This window comes from Pagrus major, chromosome 21 (genome assembly GCF_040436345.1).
Source record: "Pagrus major chromosome 21, Pma_NU_1.0".
Taxonomy (NCBI): Eukaryota; Metazoa; Chordata; class Actinopteri; order Spariformes; family Sparidae; genus Pagrus; species Pagrus major.
In genome coordinates, this window is record NC_133235.1 from 18,638,482 (window position 1) to 18,662,851 (window position 24,370).

The window sequence follows — 24,370 nt, forward strand, 5'->3', positions numbered from 1 at the left end:
CTGCCAAACGCCTCCACCATCCTTACATTAGTACCTATTGAAGCTTTTAACAGAATGCGCTCGGTAAAGCCTGCACTGCCACCGTTTACAAGGTAATATATAAAGTTGCAGGAACATGTGGCCTCATGAAAATAAAAAGCAGAAGCACAGTACTTCAGGTAAGTGCATTATGTAATCTCCTCTCTGTCTATGACCCCAAAATACATTTAACAGGAAGCTTTGGACACACTGCAGCAAACTTCGACATTGATATAGACACTAAAACACCTACTCTCATGGAATAAATGCTCAAAGAAAATCCTGACCTTTAGCACCCTCCTACTCCTCAATTAACGTCCTAGGTAATTACACACATTCTTTTAGACTCACTATTCAAGAATGAATTTAATATTGGTGCCAGGACTGTGTAGTAATATGATGATACCAATAATCATATTGACACAACTGTGGCCTCAATAGGCTATTCATATTTAAATGTAGCAACAACGGCTTAAAAGGCACATTGTGACCAGTTTTAGCCTTTCAAACAATTGGTTACCTGGGAGTCTGCTGACAAAGGGAAAGAATAATAAAAGTTTGCATATTCCCACACATGCTGCCATTAACATAAAAGCTACCCTCGAGCACTTGATGCTGCACAGTGAGAGTGTTGCAAAATTAGGATCCTCACAAATTGCTACATAGAGTGTGAATTGAAGGCTGGGCAGAGCAAGGTGACAGGAGAAGGAGAGGACAAAGAGCTCTTACTGTAGCTCGCAAAACAAAATGAGATGGAGTGTAATTATCTAACAAGTGTATAATGTGTCCGCTATAACTGCACTGAGTGGCTCAAACTGGCTGTGTTTTAATTGGATAAATCTCCGGATAGTGATCGATTTCCATTTCCTCAGATCTCTTAACTCCATCACTTAAAATAATGCGTTGATTACTGTATATAGTTCTACTCTGAATGTCTTTATTTGTTTGTTATTTTTCTTTGTTTGACAGATCAATGATTTCTTAATAACTGGTGAGCAATCATCCTTTGAGATTACACACTAATTTCAATGTTTGATCACTCACCGGAGTATGATTGCAGATGCAGATTTCTGAAGTGGGTGTGCCACTGGGATTTGTAGTCACACAGACATCACGTACGAACTGTTGATTAAATTGGGGACATGTTAATGTGTCAGAGTCCCCTGTCCTTGTTATCACATTGCTTAGATTTTATTACATGCCAATGAAGTAAATTCTATATTTTTAAAAATGTGACCTTTTGATACAAAATCCAGGTCAGAAAAGTTGCCTGTAGAACAAGAACTTAAATTAAACAACAGCAAGGCTACAGCAACTATAAACAAAAATAAACCCATAAACATAAACAGGTAAATATTATTAAAGCAGCTTAATGGACCCTTAAATTTCTGTTGATTCTGGCGAACCCTGTGGTCAAAAAGCAGCATGACCACCACCGCATCCTGTGCGAAAGATCTTAAACACTTGCATTTGTTTTGGAAGCCAGTCAAAATAAGGCGGAACATATTATTTTTAATACTATTTTTCTATGGGGTAATATATCTAGTTGTGACAATGTAAGATTTCTAATTAACATGACGATGGTGGAACAAAGAAAACTTGCCTGAATGCCGTTCAGACACCTAGGTTACATGTAATGCTACAGCTAACAGATTTGGTCGCTCAGTAGGAGACATTTTGTTGAGCTAAAGTTTAAGTTATCAACATTGATATTTTTTATCTTTATAAGAAAAAATCATAACTTGGTACCAAGGCCAACATAAATAAATACATTTTACGTTAACGTCAGTTGTTCTGTTGCTGTATCCGCTGTCGTACCACCAGACTACAGAGCGTCTTTTTTCTACACACAGTGGGACACCTCAATTAATCCTCCTCTCTCCGCCATTAACAAAAAGAGCAAGAGGCATTAAGAGTAATTATATAAAAATAGCCAGTCTTCTCACTGATGGTCTCATTTGGCGTTAGTACTAAATTGAGACTATTTCATAACCAGTCAAAAGTTCCAAGAAGTAAGTTTGAATAAAATAAGTTTACACTTCCGGAGTGAGCAGATCAAGTTTCAACTTAAGAATTAAGCAAAAAACTAAAATTAACCATTTCATTATAAATCATTTACAGATTGAGACCCAATAAACAAAACAGCCAGATGACCAAAAAATAATTGAATTAATAGATAAAAAACACATTTTCTTCGCCAAAACAGAAGAAATTGAGATATAGCTTGATGTGTTTTTTGTATTTGCTGGTGTGGATCAGTTAGTATATGTAAAGTAGAAAGATAACTCTTAATCTCATTTAAAAAAAAACAAGTAAAGGAGGGTTTTTGTTTTTCTAATTACACGCATGAATGTTACATTTACCCATAATAATGATAATATTAACCATGTCAGATATTTCTTTTGAGAGATTATCTGTATCAACTAATACATGTTGAATGTAAATTACATAACTGACAGTGGCTGTTAGAAAACTGCTCAAAGAAAAAACAGAGTGGAATAAGAGAGGATCATACACAAAGGACATACTTAGGCCAATATTATATTAAAGTACGAGTGATTCTGCAAAAGGCAGAAAGAGCCAAAGAGATTTGGTTTTCTTGTGAGCAAAACAAACAGGGAATTAAACTGCCTACAGTAGAAGCGCACTCGTGACTTGTACATAAATTAAAAAATATTATGTCTTTTGGTCTTTGCGCGTGCTGTTATGTGCACATCTATTGAATTCAAGAGGTGGTGTGAGAACAAGCCAGAAGCCTTCATAAAGAGCACTCACAGACACTAATCAAGGGGGAAAATGAAACACAAAAAAAAATTCCGTAGCTAAATGTCAGATGGTGCTAATAAGGGGAGCTTTTTATCCTTTGTTGATCTGGTATGTGCAGATATGTGTGTGTACGTGCAGAGGTGAGGAGATGTGTATTGGGTGAAGGAAAGGCAGTTTAAATTAGCAAATGATGAAAAAAAGCAGTGTCCTTGCTCTTGTGTCATTTGAAGTGATGAACATGCATTTAAATGGAAATAATTTTAAAAAGATTAAGGCAGTTTGTGCACTCTTAAAAATTTAACCAACTGGGAACCTTTGCTTTCAAAAGAAACAGAACAATGTGTATGCTGCTAATGGGCTTCATCCTCCTGTGCCTGTGTAAATAACTCCTGCAAGATGCAAGAGCAGTGGTCATTGATTTAACGACTAGTTTTGACTCAATACACGTAATCACTCTCGCTATCTTTCTTTCCACCTTTTCCTCTCTCTCAGTGCTCATGCATCGATGCACATGTGACAGAATATGATTTTGGAGTCAATTTTTGCATGTTTTAGTGCATGTGAGCAAAACTAATGCAGATTACTGTGCCTATGCTGTACCAACTCTGAGCCTGCACTGCTTTTTCTATAAATTCTTGGCAGTAGGAGGAGTCATGTTCATTTAAAGACCTCTAGAGATGTCCTATCCTCCCATCCAACACCAACACCACCACTGCCACCCACCACACACACCTACTGTACCTCTTGGGGAAGAGAGACGAGGAGAGAAAGCGGGGAGGGAGGGGTGGAGGGAGAAAGAGAGAAGAAAAACAAATCAAGAGCCATAAGCTCCTTGAAATGAGCTTGTTGAGGTGTGAGAAACGGAGAGAGGGAAAGAAAAGATATGTACAACAAAGACAAGGGGGCGGAAAAGGACTTGAGAGAAACGCTCCAGCTCGGTGTCTGTAACGAGGAGCGGTGAGTTTGACAGTTCTCCACCAGCACTCAGCAGTAACCGGAGTCGGAAGACTACATTTCTTTTTCTCCCTTAACGAAACTGAAGCAAGACACTGCAACTGACGAGAGGCTTTTAAAAAAGATTAAAAGGTGCAAGGGTGACCGGAGGGTGCCAAAGCGATGGAAGCTAACTCCAAGAAGCATCGATTTAGGAAGGGTCGGAGTGCCACCTTCAGTATTGACGGCTTCAACATCACCATCGGTAAGAATTTGCTGGGTAGGCAGAGCGGGGGGGAAAGGTTAAGTCTTTGCATATGAGCTAGATGTACAAAAGTGTGTGCGACAGGAGCAGAATGCATGTGTGCGTTAGGCAGAGCAATGAGGCATTAGGCACTGACACTGTGACATCATTAAACGCATCACATTTCAGCCTCTCTGCACAACTCGCCACATTAGTCCACTCTACTGAAGTTGATGCTTGCCTCTGTAATGCAACTACACCATGGAAACAGGAGGGTTCAGAGTAAAGCTGTGTGCTGCTGACGTCACCTTGAATTCATTCTATTGTCTTGACAACCGGAGTGTTGATGAACTTATGTGCCACTTGTTTTTTGTTGCGGTGCTTGTGAAAACTCTCAGGAGCAGGTGTTGAAACAGTGTTAGAAACAGAGCGATGCAGATGTTCTGTACGGGAGACTATAGAGGAACTGTGTCCTAGTTTATGAGAAATTCTTGTTGTGTATTCAGTCATGTTGATGTCTCAAGTGTGACCGTAAACAGAATGCGCTGTGTTCAACTTGTGCTGTCTTGTTTGGTAATCATAGTAAAACGCAAGTTTGCTTAAAACTTTTACCCTGAAGCTCTCAGGAAAACATTTTGAAATATAGAGACTGATAACATGTACATTTTGCTTTTGCTTTCAAGGGTATTTTTAAATCACATAAGGTAGAAAAGTCTCTGTGCCCTTTTTGCCACACCCCAATCAGTGTTGTAACAGCAGGGGCTTTGCCAGAGCTGACAGTAAACACCTGCTGCGACATCACAGGGTCGAGACCAGAAATCCAACAAGGTTGTAAGTTTCAACCCACAGATACAGAATGTCAATTCAATATTGAATTCCAATTATGCTCTCATGCTGGATGCAGCAGGGCTGGAGACATGTGAATAGACTGTTTATCTCTTATATTTTTAATCATATTGTGGACTTTATTCAAGCTACATGACTACATGACATATATTTTTATGTTAAAAGTAGACAAGGTGATAATTAGTTCTTTCAAAATTGGCCAAAAATGATGTTTAATTATTCCTGCTAAAAAACACATAGGTTTGAACCATTCAAATATCTTTTTTTTTTGTTGCAAACTAATACAATGACAGACATAACTACTTGTATACGCATATGTAATTCAACCTAACCATGTCTTATAAAAGAGCTGCATATCTACACATTACTCCCTCTCTCTTTCTCCGCGCTGTAGTTGGTGCTAGAGAACTGATATCACACTATCCCTCAGAGAGAGATCAAATGAATGATTCATAACTGATATGTTATTCCATAGTCCAATCTTTTTACAGTTTAGCCCTCAGGTTGCTATAGCTAGCTGTAACTTTTATACTTTGCATACAACTTTGTCTTGAGGTTCCACAACTTTGTGGTCTACTGTCCGAAAACCAGAAGTATTTCCAATCTGAGCTTTGCTCAGATGGCAAATCACTCACTGTGGCTGTATTGGATTGTGAACTCTCTGTCATCATTAAACACAGTTTTTTATTTAAATACATTCTTTGTTTTGGCTTGACCTACTTCCTTTTCAATCAATGAAAGTGACTTCGTGTGTGTGACTCATGTCCATCTTGCACTGAACTTTGTCACAATCAAATGTCATTTATTTACCAATTCAATTATCCATCTTACTCCTAGCCCCCATGATACCTTTTCGCCAGTTATGGGCATGACTTCTGCTGGGTAAGTGGTGTTTTCCAAGAATAGGAAAACAGGATGCTAATCATCTTTGTAAGGGCGATTGGTACAGTCATTCATACTTAAAAATCTAGGTTAGCTACTTTATTGAGTGAATTTTACTAACACTGTTATTATTATTTGCCCACTTACCTAATTCTTCTGAAGCCTTGCAAGAGCTGCTGGTATATCAGTTATTATGATACCTTGTTACTTATGCTAGGTGCGCTGAACAAAGTCACTATCACCCATAATTGTTTCCCCTGTGACCTCCCCAGGAAACTTGTGGATATATTAAAATTTTTTATATGCATCGACAGCCCTAGTAACTATGTGTAGTGTGAAAGTGGCTGTGACAGAGACAGAATGAAAGTAAAATTGTAACTCAACCCGTTTTTGCTTTCCAGTGCATTTTAGCATCTTTCAGCTCATTGTTTTGGTTTACAAGCCTGATACTTTAACATTTTGAATCACTCTCATTGCTCTTCAATCAACGCTACAACTTTACATGGTGGTAATACTTGCCACTAAGTGGCAAAAAATGTGTTAACACTGCTTTAATGGATTTTGCAGTGTGGTTTTGTTGCTAAGATTTCTAATCGTAGCAACACTTCTTTCAGAATAATTGCTTAAAAAACAGAAGAAAAACGACAAAAAACAAAAAGAAAACAGGATAATGGCCCCTTTTGCAAGAATTAACAATATAAACTGTATATTATAGTGAACATATTAATTACATAATTTGTTTTCAAGCATCTTTGTTCGTCTTTGTTCATATAAGGTAATGTACACAACAGGAAGTGCTCACCAGGTACTGTACACTTTCTGCTCTTGAAATTATTGTCAAGTCAGGGACTTTACAGTTATAAACTTAATGCAGCCAAAATCATAGTACTATAGTGCACTATAGTATGTGAAGTTTCACTTAGGTTGAACTGTGTGCAGAGAGCTCAGTGCTGTTATTTTTGTGTGAGACAGGAAATACTTGGTCTCTGGCACACAAACTGCCCACCCATCAGAGAGCCCCTACACATATCAAGGTGATATGAATTTAGTGATAAGAAAGGGAAAGTTTCAGTGTTAAGGGCAGGTGGACACAAAAACAGGAAATCATTTCCAGATATAATTTTAAAAGCGTTAAAAGCAGCACTATAATATTTTATGATCCCACAGATTATAGACTTTGGATTTTCCGCTTGCATGGACACATCCTGTTACCTGTAAAAACCTGCCTCGCTCACATGTGGCCCACAGCCGTACTGTCCACAAGCATGGCAGTTGTCATGGTAACCTACAAGTCTCACAATCAATTGCTCACTGGGCCTTGGTCTCAGTCTGCACAGCATTTTGCCATTCACCTCCTCTGAAGCGTGACTCCTAAGCGCTTGTACCTCATTGCCTGGTTGGACACCTTGTGTTCCCTCCTCCATTAAACTCTGAGCCTCAATTGCAGCTGGCAGCCTCTGCTGGGGTTCCAGCTGTGGCGTTTCGTCGTGTGTTAGGCTTGTTAGCTTTATTCTGTAATTGTTGATGTTACAAAGCTCATGTGGAGAAAACAGATTTTTGACTTTAGTTGTTTGTTTTGTTACACATGTTGTGTAATCATTCAAAGTTTTTGTAATCTTGTACTTAGTGCCAAATTACTGAGAAAGATTGCATATCATTAAGTTGATGTCTGAATTTGTGTCTTTGTGATATATATAGTTTAGGCTTGGTAACAATTCTGAACAAAGCAAGGTTTTATGTGAAACAATAAATATATGTTGTAAGTATATGCTGACAACCTTTTTTGTCTCTTTCTTTCTTAATATCTCGTACAAGTACTTGTCTATTTATTATCTTGTACAATAATTACTGGTCACATATATGCACATCAGAAGAGAAATATGAGTCTTTGGCGATTAGTCCCCATCGTGATGTCTATTAGATTTTAAGTGGGAAGGTGAAACCATGAGTAGTATAGGAAACCCCTCTGATGGAGCCCAGTCTCTGGTGGTGGTGATGTGGTGGGGATGAATGACTAAAGATCTGGATGTGATGAGGTGGGCGCTGGATATGAAGAACTGGAGGTGAGCTGTTCTCACCAGCAGAGTGGAGAACAGATTTAAAGTTTGATGGCGACGACATGATTGGTTGATTTAATTGTGGCAAAATCTGGTAGGTTCAACTGAAGCGGTAAACGGCCATAGTCAGCTGATTAAGAACCGCAGAGAGACAAAGAATTGTGAATGAATGAGCACTCACATAATCTTCCTGATTGAAATTATGCTGGGCTTCATAAGTCGATTGACAGTGATTGACTACACATTGATTTTTTTCTCCTAACAAAAATCACTATTGTATTGGGGTGTCAGATTTAGATTTTAAAACAAAATTGATCAAACTTAGCTACGAAGAAGGATTGGCCAGAGATATATATATTTTATATATATATTTTTAGATTAGTTTTACAAAAGTTTGTTGACAGGGTGTTAACACTCAACTTTTAAGCATCACACCCCAGACATCTGCGATTATGAATAATCCCATTTGACCATTACCCCATTTTTAATGTACAGATAGTTCATGTATTCTCAGCTTGCAATTTTGTCATCGACAGTGTCCTGATGGCACCGTTATGCTGGTTTGTTACAATTTTGCAACCTGAGCTGCAACTTATATACAATTAAATTCAATTTATTTTATTTCACCAAAACAATCAACCCATTGACAAAACTGCTTCCTTGGGAGTCAAGTGTAAATATGATGAAAACATTAAATTAAGATTTCCAATGAAACAATTACTGAAATAATTAACGATAATTAAAATGTTAAATGTATCAAATATACCAAAGTATAGCTTATGTAATGATATATAAGATAATATATCAGAGTGAACTTTGACACACACATTGGCTGTACACACATAGTATAATAACTATCATTACAATGTGACAGTCTTACTTTGTCTCACATGCCTCTTCCCTGAATGACTGAATGCATGTTTGGCTCGTCAAAACATAGTAGTTTAAAAATGACTGCTGTGAAATCACTTAATTTTGTTGAAATCATTAATGCTTGGAGGAATGCCTGGATGAATAAACAGCTAAAAGAGGGACAGAATCAGTGTTGAAGCTCAGATTCATGCAGACTTTAAACACATCAAAGGAAACTTGTTTCCATGGTGCGACCATAGCGCTGTTTTTTGGTGTCTTTTTTCAGACATGTTGCAAAATTTAGAAACCTTCTTTTTTTGTTGTTGAATCTGACATTTTTGTAAATTTGGGAACAAATTGGTGGAGTACACTTTGGTATACAGCCTGACATTAGACAGCAATTAACATAAAAAAATAGGTTTGCATTTATTATTACCCTTAGTCTAAATTTGACCATCATACTGCTGACTTCAGGCTGATATCATTAAATTTGACCATTTACAACAGGGGGAACGCATCCTGATGGCTTGGAGTATTGCTGTCAGATACTGTTCCCCCTCTGTTCAATATGAAAGGAGGCTCAGACATCTTTCAAATTCATACTACTGACTTCTTTCCCCACAACAGATAAGTCCTGTGATTTTCAGGCTGATATCATTAAATCTGACCATTTAAAACAGGGGGAACGCATCCTGACAGCTTGGAATATTACTGTCAGATACTGTTCCCCCTCTGAACAGTATCTGACAGTAATACTCCAAGCTGTCAGGATGTGCTTTACCTGCTATAATGGAGCTGGATTTAAGACAAATATGATAAAATAGCGATTTATATTTAGCCTATAAAATAATGAGCACACTTTCTTCCAAAAGTCCATAATATTCAAAATGAAAAGTCTCTCACAAATATAATATTTTTTATTGATAGAAATAACAGTAGTTGGTTGTGTTAATAAAGACATAAAAACACAAACATATGTGCTGTTGTCCCAGTTTAAAAATATAACATGAAATTTGGATTTCACTTCTACGATACAACATCTTTAGATAAAACTCGCTAAAAAAAAGTCAGTTTTGAACCTTAGCTCTCTCCACAGTGCCTCTGTGGTACGAGCACAACAGCTCGGGGGCGAGCTTTTTGCGAACGCGCGCTTCCTTCGCCCTTTGGGCCATTTCGGATGGGGGCGGGACTAGGGGAAACACATCTCGATGAGGTATTGACTTGTGTACGAGGAGGAAAGTCAACTGATGTACTGCTCGGTTTGTCGTCAACATGCATCGGACACTCAAAAATCGAACAGTTATCAAGCACATTGTCAATCAGTTCTGTTGTTGTTTGCATGTCCAATTGGTTACTTTGATCATTTTTGCCCCAAATTACCTACTTTCCGCCACGTGTTGGCTATTTGATCTCTCTGCTTTTTGTTCTAAGTGTTATAAGTATTATATTTTCTCTATAAGTGTTGATATTTTCCTCAATTCCTAATATATACATTTAATGAAAAGAAATTAAATGTTAAATAAACCTGATTTAACATGGTAGATCCTTTTGTATTGTTTTTCATATGCAGCTATATTGCTATTACTAACCTTCTAATCACCTAATGATGCAATTTCCACTTCCTTTGTGTGGGTCCAGTGCAGTTGAACATATGAAATAAGTTGAAGTAGGCTTACTGTAAATTGCAGGGAGATATTGATATAGATTTCTAACCATCTAACCTTCATTTTGAACCGCTTTGTCTATTCAGACTTCATTTCCTGTTATTTCACGACCTAGTAGATGACCCTTGGATAGTTTTACCCCTGTAATCATTCATTGGTATCACATAATTACTGAATAATCAACTCTGGTAACAAGTACTGATTGGGAAATACTATGTGCATGTCTTGTACCAGAAAAATATATTTCTAGGCATTGTACTGTACACATCAATGCTTAAATATAAAAGTGGCTGGTAAAAATGTTGAGTGGCTGGTAGATTTTAGAATTTACCAGCCACAGTGGCAGGTAGACAAAAAAGTTAATTTCCATCCCTGGTACTGTCTAAAGCAGTGAACAGAGGGTATTTCAGGAGGGTGGTATAAAAAACCTTAAATCCTGAACTCTGAGTTGATTAAAAAAAAACATGTTTTTGGTTTCCAAACAAAAATGTGTTCAGTCAAATCTAAGTAGGCTCTTTCGGACTGAAGCTTAGTCACTGTGAACAGTAAAAAAGGTTTTCAGTTGAGCACTAATAAAACGATTTACCACGTGAAAAGAGCAGAGCCTCTGTTTTCACCTCAGTGGAGCAACAGATTTTAATGAATGTGTATGTAGACTACAGACATACCTTTTGGTAAACAGTAGCATGTTGGCAGCAGTGAAAGCGACTGAAGTGTGAATGGAAAAACAACTGTGTCAACAGCTAAGTTTATAGTCATATATATAGTCATATATAATGAAGTGTATCTGTAAACACTTGCCAGACATCAGTGTCCTAAGCAAGCTGATGGTTAATTGGCAGGATATACTATGGTGCATTTTGTTAGTTATTCAACTGTAATGTAATGGATGCAAACAATGCTTGGCAACATATAAAAACAATATATAAAATATAAACCTAGTTCAAACTCGTCTGGCCAACAATCAACATAAAAAAATAGGTTTGCATTTATTATTACCCTTAGTCTTTTTGCCAGCCTCGCTTTGAAACCCTGACTTTGGCATCTAACCCTGTTCATCTTCCAAAAGTTATTGATGGTTTAATTTACTGTACATGGAAGAACTGTGGAAATCCAATTGTTGTTATAAGCCTAAATCAAACAATATTGCTTTAATTCATCACAGAGAGATGATGAAGAGGCTATATGCTCTGCCAGTGGGAGAGATTTAATAAGGCATACAAACATCGACATAAATCCTGAATATCCCACATTAAAACGTGCATGCCCATGTCTGAACATAATGGGTATCATGAGCCCCACCTCCACTGCACAATTTGGCACCGCAAGATGTTCATTGTAAGAGTAATATAATAAATGTGGAACGGCAGACTGAATGATATAGAAAAGGACTGTAGCTCAAGCCTAACTGAAGGTCATTCTTATCTGCTCCTCAGCTGCTTATAAAGGTTCATCTGTGAACACAAATGGAAAAATACAATCTCCACACAGAACACAATAGACTCCAGATCACAAAGACAAAACTAGAATTGGAGCTAATGGAACATGAGTTGAAGGTGGGTGGGAGACTGTGGAAGATTTTAATTATAGTAACATAATATTAAAGCATTTTGTCACTGAATCTTCAGGAATAAAGAATTCCAAGAATTAATAAAATTAAACAAATTAGTCTTTATTTAAAGACAGCTGCAATTAGATGGTTTTGGGAAATTGTCAGATAGCTCTTTTATCTCAGAGATCTGCAGGATGTGGTGGAAGGATATTTTCTTTTTTTTTTTTATCATTCTCAAGGTTGCATCACTCTCAGGGTCGACAAAGGCCATAATAATGTCACATGACCCTTCTGGGATGAGCCTGAACATCCACAGGTTGTGTAACTAAGCTTTGAGCATGCAGATGGTCATCTCAATCCTGGATTTAGTCCTACTGCGGGCCAGACTGAGGGTCAGAGTCTGGCCTCAGTGAGGTCGGTCGGGGTGCTCTCTGTTACAGACAAGGAAACATTAATACTCATCCTGTTAATTTGTATGGCACCTTTCCACATCAAGGCAATTCAGTGCATACGACAAAATTATACATAAACAAAAGATGCATACGGGAATATAAAGAAAATGTAAAGGTGATAGTGGGCGGATTTTGTTAATGCCTTACTGAAGATGTTTGAAATGTAGGGCTGGGCAATATATACAATAAACAAAAAATCGTCTTAGATTTTGGATATCGTTCTATCGTATTATGGCATAAGTGTTGTCTACTTTGGTCCACTTTGTAAGAATAAGAAAATAAGACTCAAAAATAAACTTTCTTTCAAAGTGGCTGAATTACAGTAAAGCAAGTAGTAGTACGTTTTAGAACAGGTAGAACAGTTTGGTAAGTTCAGAAAATTAAATGACTGATTATTATATATATTATTTGTCGAAAGTACCAATAGTAATCTCTCCTGCTTTTGAGGGGATTTCAAAATATCATACCACCCAGCCTTATCTTAATGTTAGCAATTGAAAGTGAGCACAACCTCTAATTGTTCTTCTATATGTCCAGAGACAACTATATCTGTTTTTGTTTAATTGGAGGAAATTGTCTCGCATCCACTGATTGATTTCTTGAATGCACTTGCTATGTGCTTGTCTGGTTTGTGTCGTCTGCATTATTATGGTTAGATGGCTTATTGTTTTTTCCTAATCTTTTCTAGTGGGAGAATGTAGATGTTGAACAGATGAAGCCTGACAATAGAGCCTTGGGAGGACTCCACATTCAGTATGCTCATTTGCATGAATATTGATTGACACAAAGTAGTCCCTGTTCTTCGAATAAGTTTCACACCAGTTTAATACTGGGCAAGAGAGTCCAAGCCAGTTTTCTAGTCTGTCTAGTAAAATGTTGATCAACTGTGTCGAATGCAGAAGTGAGATTTAATAAAAGCTTTTCCTCTTCATGCGTTCAACAAAGTCATCAAAAAAGTTTACACTGTATTTAGGTGGCCTGTTGGTGCCTTAGAATGCAGCTCAACATGATGAGTTCAGCTAAAGAGCAACATATTCAAAAGAAGCTGTTTCCCATACAACTCATAGCACTGGAAAGAATAAAGAAACAAAATGCCAACTCCACCTCCACAAAACTGAAGTTTGGCTTGGCTGACACAATAGGTTGATGGCCAAGAATAAATCAGTGTCTTCAGTGTTATGAATAAAAACAAAATTATTTGAATGTTTTTCAAATAAATGACTGGTATTGAATAATTGCAAATGATGAAACACACATTAATCATCCTCCTCTCACAAAAAGTTAAAGGCCACGTAAATTATTTGAGCCTTAATGGTGACTCAAACTTTTCGATTATAAATAAACCATATTTTAAAAAAACTGAGAATGAGGAACACTTAATAGGTATGATGTGAATAGGCAAGAACTTTTCAGGCAAATATGATGACTGCTTGGGTTAATAGATTATTTTTGAACTTGAAAAAGGTTAAGAAAATTGACATTGAGGAACGTATTGGAGTTCTGGTTGATGGCCTGAAAGTCTGAGCAATTAAGGCAGATACTTCAAAATACACTCCCCTTTCAGTTTTAACCTTGCTCTTCATGAAAGACTGTTTTTTTTAGATAACCACCATAACACAAATTATACTTCAGAGTTTCTGTCAGAGGAAAAGATTTTTTGATGTTTGAACTTTCAGTCTTCACTTTTACTGTCTGAATTTTATGGAGCCAGAATCCAGTGGCCAATAGGAAAATTGCAGTCAAGGTGTTTGACACTGTGAAATGTGCAGCATAATCACAAACATTGACAGCAGCAGTAAAAGCATGCACCTGTTCAGGCACCTGGTGTTGTACAATACTTAATATTCATCTGTGCTCTAAACAACCATTTCTTTATTTTAAAGTAATACATTACATTACAATATTACTGTCTGCGTAGAGTAAGATATTACTTATTAGACTACTTTCTAGTTACTTTTTTAGGTACTTTAGTCAACAAGATACCCAAATAACCTCTATAGAACAATGAAATAGCCTAGATCTGTTTTGTGAATGTCCTTGGATACAGGGATGAGCAGGCAGACAAAGGATTAAAGTCTGATATATTATGAGATAGGAATTAATATTTTTAGTTGTAGGCTCAGTCATATATGAAACCCAGTAGAAATATACCTTCTATAATGTAGCCTACAATGACATGACAAGACAAAAGTCTCTTTTTCTATGCCTTTTTATCTTAGTCCACAGAACAAGGAATGCATGGGCATATGTGATTCATGGCTGTAAATTTAAGTGCGCTCGGAGGATTAGGCTTCATCATTAGGCCTGTGAAATACGACTAATTTCAGTCACAGAGAGACAAAGAACTTATTGGCTTGACTATAGTAAACACACACAGAGCCTATATTAATATGGTCATGTTGGTGTGGATTGATTCTTAAAAAAACAATAGTAAACGCTTCACTTCGGTTGGTAACGCAGGTTACACCTTACGTGACAAAACTGTAGTAATATATTATGGCACATTATTAGTAACACATTATATTACTCTGTTACTGCTAAAAGAAATATATTTCTGTAACGCGTTGTTTTTGTAACGCTTTACCCCAACACTGGTCACCAGTGTGGTAAAAGAGAAAGCACAGTTGTTGCTCAGAGGTGTGCAGTGTGGGTGTACAGTAGGTGTATTTGCCTTCTATTTCTGACAAACCTGCAAAACCTTCTGATGCTGTGTATTTACCAGATTAACTGTGAGGTTCAACAAGTTGTTCATTTTGAGTTGCTCTTTTCCACATTATATCACTCAGTTGCTATTTTCTTGCTGTACCTGTGCTCTGTTAAATTTATTTAAAGTAATACAGTTTTGCCCTCGACATTGCTGCTACAGTGGATGTAAATATATTTTATTCTCTGTGAGCTTTACATACTGTGTGCAGTGTTTAGTGGACAGAGATCCAGCAGGGCAGCAGTCTCTGAAGTGACAGCAACAATTACAGTACTTTTACCATCACTTAAATCACACTTCAAGGTAGTTCAAGGGTTTAATGGCATCGTAAATGACCTTCCTATTTCTGTCTGTATTGCACATTTGTTTTTTTTTCTTCACAATCTCTTTTGTTTAATTTCAGTAAACTACAATACGTAAAAAAAATGCAGACATAGAAACAGGCAGGTGCAGAGTAGGGAGCTATGGGTGATTTGGCACCTGCTCCTTGTTTGTCGTTTTTGTTTTGAAAAATTACTTAAACAAATAATCAGTTATCAAACTAGTTGGCAATTAATTTTCTTTGGATTGACTGATCAATTTATCGTTTCATCTCCAGGTCCATGTGCCCTTTTAACTTTGAGCACCTGCCCCTCTGAAGGTCTGTGCACAGCCCTGCATAGAAATATATAAAGAGAGAAACAAGTGGCATAGCCAGTGAGGACAGGATGTGCAGAGTCTAATTAAAATTAATTGTGCAACATGTAGGATATGCAGTATATCAGTTTGTGTGATCATGCTCATAACTCAATGTTCATGATCTGAAAGGAAACACACATTGGGTTATGTGGAGGGAAGTGTGGCTTTCTTAAGAGATAGTAATAGATACCGGAAACTGAAGTAGTCAACACAGAGTGAGTGTGTGTTACAAAACAAAATTTACAGATGAGTATAAAGTCATTAATAACTGTGTACATTAGTGGCATCACTTGATTCTATCTCTTCTCTTCCATCTATTTCTCTTTTTCCAGTGGCAAATGAAGATGCGGAAAGCTCCACCAGACCACAAGCCAGTTTTGCACGTAAGTTATGTTATATTCACACTATGTTAGACATCCTTCATTATAAGTCAATTTGCTAAATTAATTCCTTTAAATTCATTTCACAATTCAAGCTGGGGATGGTAATTCTGTTCAGAAGTATCTTTTATTATATTTGTATAAAATCTCTTAACATCCAGACAGCAATCAAAATATAAAACGCTTTGGGAAAAAAAGGGGAAAAAATCCATGGTAGTGACTGGGCTGTAATAACTTCATCCAATAAATTTTAGCGGCCCGAAGATATTATATGGACAGCCTGCCTGTCCATCAATCTGTCCTTTACCTGTCCACCCTGCACTGACTCCGGCCATCACTCACTGCACGTGACTGGAGTCTATGCATCATTACTGCAGCTGTGAGCTCATTGTTTACGGACAAAGAATGGCAGAGAAAGTACAGACACTCTTTTCATTACCAGCGGTACCTACAGCAGCTTGAACTGCTAAACAGAGCAAGAAAAGAAAGACCGAACTGGAGAAGGCTACAAACTAATAGAAGTTGGAGAGCTCAAGAGGTGAAACGAGAGTCAGCATCGGAGTGGCTGTTCAACGATTGCGACAACTGATGGAGTCGAAAGTCTGAAAACGGACGCCATGGTAGCTGTGTCTCTGTTGGACAGGTAATGAGCTGGTTTGTTTTGGTTGGGGGAAATGTATTATTACTCTGCATTATGTAGTCAACGTAGCTAGCCTTAGCTCCTTATGTCACTGTTGTATGTACTAGCCCAACGTTAACATCATTAGCAACATCAGCTTGTAGCTAACGTTAGCTAGTTAGCTATGATAGGCTACTGCCTTATGAAACATATTTACATGTAACGTAACCGTTCACACGCAGGCCAACATTTACACGTGCTGTGGATCTAATCCATATAGCAGTGTTCACACATGCACTGCTACCCTGGGCTGTTTGGACATTAGCTAGACGAGCTGTATGTGACAGGCGGACTAATTCTTGTTTGCTACTCGTGTGAAAGGCCAAGTCCACTGTTCGGAGGTCATGGGGAGATTGCATATATCTGTGAATAAAGTTTGCATTGTATTTGTAAGCAGATCTCGTTAGATGGTATTTATGTGACGTTCATTCATTTAGACTTTGAACTGGATGTTTTACAAATGTGCTGATGTTGCCAATTTCTGTGTCCTATAGTTATGAGAGGGAAGCATTTATTTCCAACCTTCGAAGCTGCAGTTCACAGCAGAACCGTGCCCTGATGTTTCCACTATTTCTGCTCAGTCGCTATCTGACAGATGAGTGTAACTTGATGCTGATAGTAACATGGATAAGACCCCTGTTATTCATGTAATATGTATCTTTGATGGATACATTTCATTTATACATTTGTCCTTCTTTCATATTATGTTGGTTTGCTTTATGTGCATGAATGTGCTCCTTAGCAGGGATACAATACAAAAAGGAATGGCATCATTTCATTAGCTGCCCCCGGAAAATGCTTCAAGTACTGGTCCTAGCAGTCACATGTTAGCCTTCTACTTGAGACTATTACATATTAGTAAGACATTTTTTTAACAAAATAGACTTTACATTTCAACTCATGATCTGACTGTCAGCTGACTTCAGTAGCATTGTGGGAAACACTGACCGTAATTGCTGCACACTATGCATCTTCCACGCCCTTCAAATAATCGCTTGCTACTTATCACATAAACTTCCTATCACCCACCTAACCCCAGACATCTATTGTTACTTTTTTTTTTTTTACACGGCAACAGTCCTGTGTTGTCTTTGAGAGAATCAGTTACATTTTTATGCCCCATAAACACATTCAGATGAATTGAAATGTACCTTTATGTCCTGTAAATACATTTAGTTCTCCATCCTTATCCAGTTTTCTGTAATTATTATAATTTTTGCAGAAATGATGAATTTTCAGTCACAGGAGTTGAGGAGTGGGACAAGTAATGTTGTAAAGTAATATGGTATTTCAAGGTCCTTGAAGAGCTGTATTTACTGTCAGATAAGTAATTGTGCTATTCTTCCTACAGGACAATCACTGCTGAAACAGTAGAGGATTGCGACAGCACCGACATCAGCAGCCTAACCTGTTGGGCAACACTGACCTGTGTTTATAATCAGTCAAGAAACCTCTGGACGTCCTTCCTGTATATAGTTGTTTATGCTAATTGTACTGTATATTGTCCAAATGATAGAAGGTATACAATTTGTTTGTGTTATTTATTTACATGTGTTCCAATAAAATCAATAAACAAGAGTCTTACCTGTTTCAGTTGTTATTATTAGTGCATCACATAAAGTGTAAGAACAGTACTGGGTTGGTGTGTGTGCTGGAAGTGTAAAGAAAAGGCATTTATCATTTTCAAGACTTTATTCAAACAAGTTAGAGATAATGAAAAACAAGGAGTAAATACAGAACAACACATAAATAGGTATCAGGCAGAGTTCCAGCACTTGATGTGATTGCTCCAAACGTAGTCCTCGAATGCTGGCCTGTAAAGCAATAGATGAGCAACCTGATTAGATATTTATGGAACAGAGCTCGACTGTCCTCAGCATACTGTGAACATATACACTTTCAATGGTGAATACTTTACTGGACAAAACTGTACAGATGTCCCAGTTTATATGACATGTTTTTTCATTTTATCTTTTCATGCTTTTGACTTGAAGTACCAGCCCTTTATCTTTCTTTACATTTTTCTACTTACTGTGTTTATTGTTATGCACCAAAACACAAATTCAAATTGTGAAAAACTACTTGGCAAGAAATGTGATTCTGATTAGGGCACTTGTGTGTCCAAGTTACATGCCTGGTCAATATACTGTACAAACACAAATAGTTGTAGGTGGTGTTTATCAGAAAAAAACACCAGTAATGTTCTACTTTAGATATCTGCTCATGTGCAATCCTTTGAGCTTGAAGATCTTCTACTGTACATCATCTTTTCTGAGAACATCTGCACTCCCACGTCCACGGCCTCTGCCTCCACTTCGCTCTGGCGTACATTCTTCTTCCTACCACTCGTGAGGACTCGGACTCTGTCGGCAGTATTCGGCAGTTGTCGGACAGTGGCGTGTTCATGGTTTGGGGGGGAGCGGCTTTGGAGAGAGGCCTGAGTGCAGGGGACGGAGTTTACTGTTTGGATACTTTCAAAATCGAGCCTGAACTTGGCGGTTTTTCCAACTTACCGACCCCAGCTTTAAGATCAAAGTATTAAAGGATAACTTTACCCTGAGTTAATGAGATATTAGCTAATGAGAATTCTGACCAGCTGATTAAAATGATGGGGAAAGGTATTTAGTTTCTTTATCAAAGCTGGAAAACAGATTTATCAGGAATCATTTCCCTGCTTATAACCATGATTCACCCACACACCCTTTTGACACGAGATGTAATCACTTGAACCACTTTTCAAAATGAAAATGTGGTTAATTGATCAATTGTATATTCCAGGCTGTGCTCTCTATTGTCTCAAAAATACAATACAAACATGTGACACATACTTTACATAACCAACTTAAATCTGTGATTGCTTAGTTTATTAAAATGTGATGATCTACAATGGTTCCTCCAAAGAAAAGTCGACTGTTTGTAGCAGTGTTTCTACTTGTCTGTTGTGCAGTGTGTTATTTTGAAAGCTACACTAGCATTGACAGCATATGCCCACATGGGGGCAGCATTATAAAGGCATTCAATCCTCTAACTTCCTTTTACTGAGTTCCTGACAGCCAAGGGCAGTTCTTTCAGTGGAGATAAATGTACAAAAAAGCATACAAAGTACCACCTGTTAAAGAAATGAAAACTTGATTTACTATGCTAAATGATTATTACACCATAAAGGCTTTCTCTTTTTGTTTTTTTATTTGATATTTTGCAGGCTCGAAGTCCCAGAGTGCTTTGTGGAACGCCATCACGGCAGGGATGGGGATCAAAGGGAAAGAGCAGAAGCCCCTCTTGAACGACCCTCGAAGTCCTGAAGAGATCCTGGCAGACGATCTTCCTGCAGCAGATGAACCAGATGCCACAGAGAAAACGGCTATCAGGTTTGCTTCTGTCAGGCTGCAAGAAAAACAAAAAGTGTCAGTTTACACCTTGTTAATTTTAATGGAGTAAATCCTGTGTCAGGCTTCAGTGGGACATCGACAGTCATGTCCAGCTCATTATCTTAGCCAGCTTTCATTTACATTCAATCAATAATCCTTTTAGCTTGTAGGGAAGAAAAAAGGCAGCATATAGCATCAGACATCATTCTGTAGTGTTTATTAATTTTGTAATTTTGGCCTCTGATGAATGTGAACATGATTATGAGGTTGGCAAGATTTCAAGTAGATCCTCTATCTTCTTTCTGTTGAGAGGATAATCTTCTGTCTGACATTTAACATTCCTGATACACACACACACACACACACTCACATGCACACACACACACACACACACACACACACAAATTGCTAATTGCTATGTATGGCTGCTGACCTCGAGGGACGCGGGCATGATTGATTCCACCTTGATAACAAGGACTTCAAACCACCATTAACATAATTTGTTGTCACTTTTAGAATATTGAACGTCTTTTAACGCCCGATTCCAATTAACCTTGATGGCTCTGGAGACCGTAACAAATGCCGCAGGTGGCGAGAAGTGAGCGTTTGTCACAGGATACTAAAAATGCACCTAATACATGATAACAAGCTTTTGATTGTATGCAAAATAGAACACAGAGTCATGGCAAGCCCATTTTGTGTAGCAAACAAAGACATTTTCACAATGTATGGGTTGTTTGGTATAACAATGTGGAAATTCTTTAATTCCCTTCCTCCCCTCTGAAGTCTCACTGCAATAACACAGGTTTCTTCTCTGGTGCTTCTCTCTGCTATCTCAAATTACAGTGCTGTTGTTCTCTGCCATAGTCTCCCTCCAGAAAACAGGTCCTTTTTTCCAGAGTAGGGTAGTGACAAGGAGAAAGTGATTTTCCACTTGACTGGACAAAGCCTGTTCCTCCAGCTGAAAGCTACAGCCTAGATTTGAAAGAAAAACATAAGTCAGCACAGGGCAGCTAAAAGCACTCTCACCTGCCATAGAGGAAACAGTTCATTTGTCCATAGAGACAGTGACTTATTTCAGTGTCATGTATTAAAACAGAGCTTTAGCTTTAATCAGGGTGGAGAAAGAACTGCCAAGCATAAGCCAAATGCTGCTCAATCTTTTGCTGAGGCTGAACGTTTTGCATAACTGCCTACTGAGAAGGGAATGATTAATTTAAGCAGCACTAACAGTTTAAATAAAAGCAAAGTATGCTTAAAAATACCCTGCCTACTAGCTTCTTGTGTATTAAAAAATATTACGTAACATTTCTGCAATGAAACATCTAAAAATTACTAGAACTTATACTAAATCTGCTAGATGAACTCAACGTCATGTAACGTCAATAAAATTATGTTTTTATGTCTTTGTTTTGTGTTGATTAAGAGACCGAGTGGCAGAAATTGCATACTGTGCATCAAAGTCATATGACTAGTGATAAAGTGATTGCACTTGATGACTTTGCTTATATACCTGCAAATGTGGCTCTAGAAAAGAGCTTTGTCCATCTCTTTTGTTCATTGCATCCATTCCATAAGATTTACACTCCTCAACAGATGTACATCTTCCTCCTCATGTATTTGTCTGGGAAGTCCCACGAAGGTCAGGGGAAGTCTTCGGCCACCAACAGTGGTTAATAGAGGGCAAACCCGTGGGGAGTAGCGGGGATCTACAACTGAATGACAAATGGATAGATTTATGGTACAAGGTGATTAAATGACCACGGAACTAGCAGTAATCCATAAAATGATGTGAGCACTGTGTCACCTCCGAGGCCAGAGCTGGCTGCTATACACCAGGCGATGATAATTGGATTGTATTGGAGAATGGAAAGGGATCACATGATTTGCGGCAGGCAGGACGGGAGTGAGGGAGTTAAAGGACAGCAGCCACTGACTGTTGTAAACTGGGGAATAATGAAGGAAAAAGTCTGCTGAGGCCTGGGTGAATGTGGTGAAATGCAGAAGATTTAATTGTGTTTTTAGAGCGTCCCACAATATTGATTAAACCCCACAGACTGCTTCCGTCCAAGTAGCTAATTAAATGTGCTCGGCCAGTTGCAGTGTTCAAGTCATCCCTCAGTTTACAAATCTCCTTGATTATCTATGTACCTTTCAGCTGAATGGCTGCCTAATACTTCAGATACATAGAGTAGAAGCTGCTGAAATTGTTTTAGGATTACAGCTGCTACAAGACAATCCAGTGCATGCTTAGTCACACAGTGAGGCACAGAAAACAATATACAGCCATTAGTGTATAAACACACGCTGACTCATCTGTGCGGCTGGTGTCATGCTGTTGTTTCTGCTCATTAGGATGCCTTGTGCACTTTAAAGCACTTGCTAGGCTGGTTATTGAATGGGCTTTTCGCACAGGGATTTTTTTTTGAATGGGATTGTGTATGACTGCTTTGTCATTGTTAAGCCCAAAGTCACTTACAAGTTGCCACTTGTAACCTACTTATTTGTTTATTCAGTGACTATTCAACTATGTACAGACAGTTCTAATGGTAAGTTTACTAGTTATTTGTTGTAAATAATATAAGTTGTAAATCTAACGTTATATTTCCTTTTACCCATCAATTCACAATGGCAACTTATACATGATTGGACAAATTAACAGTGACTCACTTCATCTTCACATTTTCCATTAGATGCTGTAAAATTTAAGTGTTTTTTAAATTGACTCCATTGTACCTGCTGACAAACATTTTAACGATTTTCATTTAGATATCAGCATGTAATTTGCATGCAAAATCTTCACCATAATTTCCATCAGCTCTCGCTTCTCATCCAAATTGACTAGTTCTGATTGTTCGATAGATTTTTGTTTCCTTTTAAAAATTGCAACTCTGCTTAGACAGCCAAACCTTTAAGAGAGTAGAACACAAAAAGCACAAAAGGCATAAGGTTATTTCCAATCTGGTCCCAAGAGGAGGTGAAGGGAAAGATTTTAGTTTGTATTTCAAACTAGTGATATTCCATCGTGGTTTGAGTCTGGGAACTAGCAGCTTTTATTTAAGCTGATGACCATTTGACCATGTAAAAACAGAATTACTTAAAGCTCTCAGCTGCAAAGCTCTCAGTGGAAAAATAAATGACACAAAGTAAAGGGAAGAACTGAAGAGGAACTACAGTGTTTCCTACAGGTTGAGAACTTACTTGTGGTTGTGGCACAGTGTGTGACTGTGAGATGGGCAAGTTCAATAATAAACTAGTCAAACAAAGCTTTGGCCTTGTGCAGTTTATGATGTTTATGATGCTCAGTCCTCAGCTCTGGGCTCTTCAGTTCAGGGACCTTCAATCCAGGGGATTTAGAGGTCTTGTCTGGTAGGGCTCACCACCATTTTCAAATCAACTCACGAAAACCTGATCTGCAGTCATTGACATGGTCAGGATTGTTCATTAATTGCTTGCCTTCAAATGCCTTTCTGATTTGTCCGTAATTGTTAGTTCATTTAACTTCAACAAAACGTATACAAATAATATAAATATTACAGTCAACACATTTTAAATAACCTTAAGAGTAGATGAATTTCTAACATACTAACATACATACATACATACCGTAATGAGCCCATGGGAAACACTGTTGGCAGCTAGTGACAACTTTAAAGGTATCGTTTTCTTGCATGTTACTCACTGCACGAGTAGAACCTGTATATGGGAAATGCTGAACTAAAGCTGCCACATAACCAAACCGGTGCCTACAGGGAACGAGAGAGAGAGAAACTTAGTAACAGGCAGGGCTTTATAGATGTGGAACATGGGCCCAGGTGTGCCACATAAGAAATGAGGCAGAGAATGAACCCAACAGAATGCCCAACATGCCCAGTTAAGACTAAACTAGCCCCCATGGAGTTTACCAGGTAACTGCCCAGCCACCCCTAGTCTTCATGTGGCTTGTGGCAGGTTTTTATACACTGTAAACCAGCAAGTTTAAAAAGGCCATCTGAGGGCAATCAACCCCACAAATTCCCATGGATATGCTGCCAAGACAATTGTCTGACAACAACTGATACCACATTGCCACAAAAAGATGCAACCAAAAGGGGAAATGCCTAACAGGGACAGGTCCAAACACTGCGCAAACACTTTCCTTTTTCAGATTACGACAAACAACTTCTCAACCAACGTAAGCTTCAAAATATGGCGCTGCTCCTTAAGTCCAAGCACCGACCAAACAAAATTGTCATGGCATGACATACTCAAACATATCAGATAACCTGTGTAACTATAAATTAACTCGGATGGAC

The 24,370-nt window shown here is 38.0% G+C and overlaps 1 protein-coding gene across 1 annotated transcript in view; it reads left to right on the forward strand.

Annotated features, from left to right (window-relative positions):
* The window catches only part of pde1cb (phosphodiesterase 1C, calmodulin-dependent b), a 110,481-nt gene that overhangs the window by 9,019 nt on the left and 77,092 nt on the right, over positions 1-24,370 (forward strand). The window contains exons 2-3 of the mRNA XM_073491469.1: positions 15,981-16,031; positions 19,910-20,075. Coding sequence (XP_073347570.1) covers positions 15,981-16,031; positions 19,910-20,075 — 217 coding nt within the window. The remainder of the gene's footprint in view (positions 1-15,980; positions 16,032-19,909; positions 20,076-24,370) is intronic.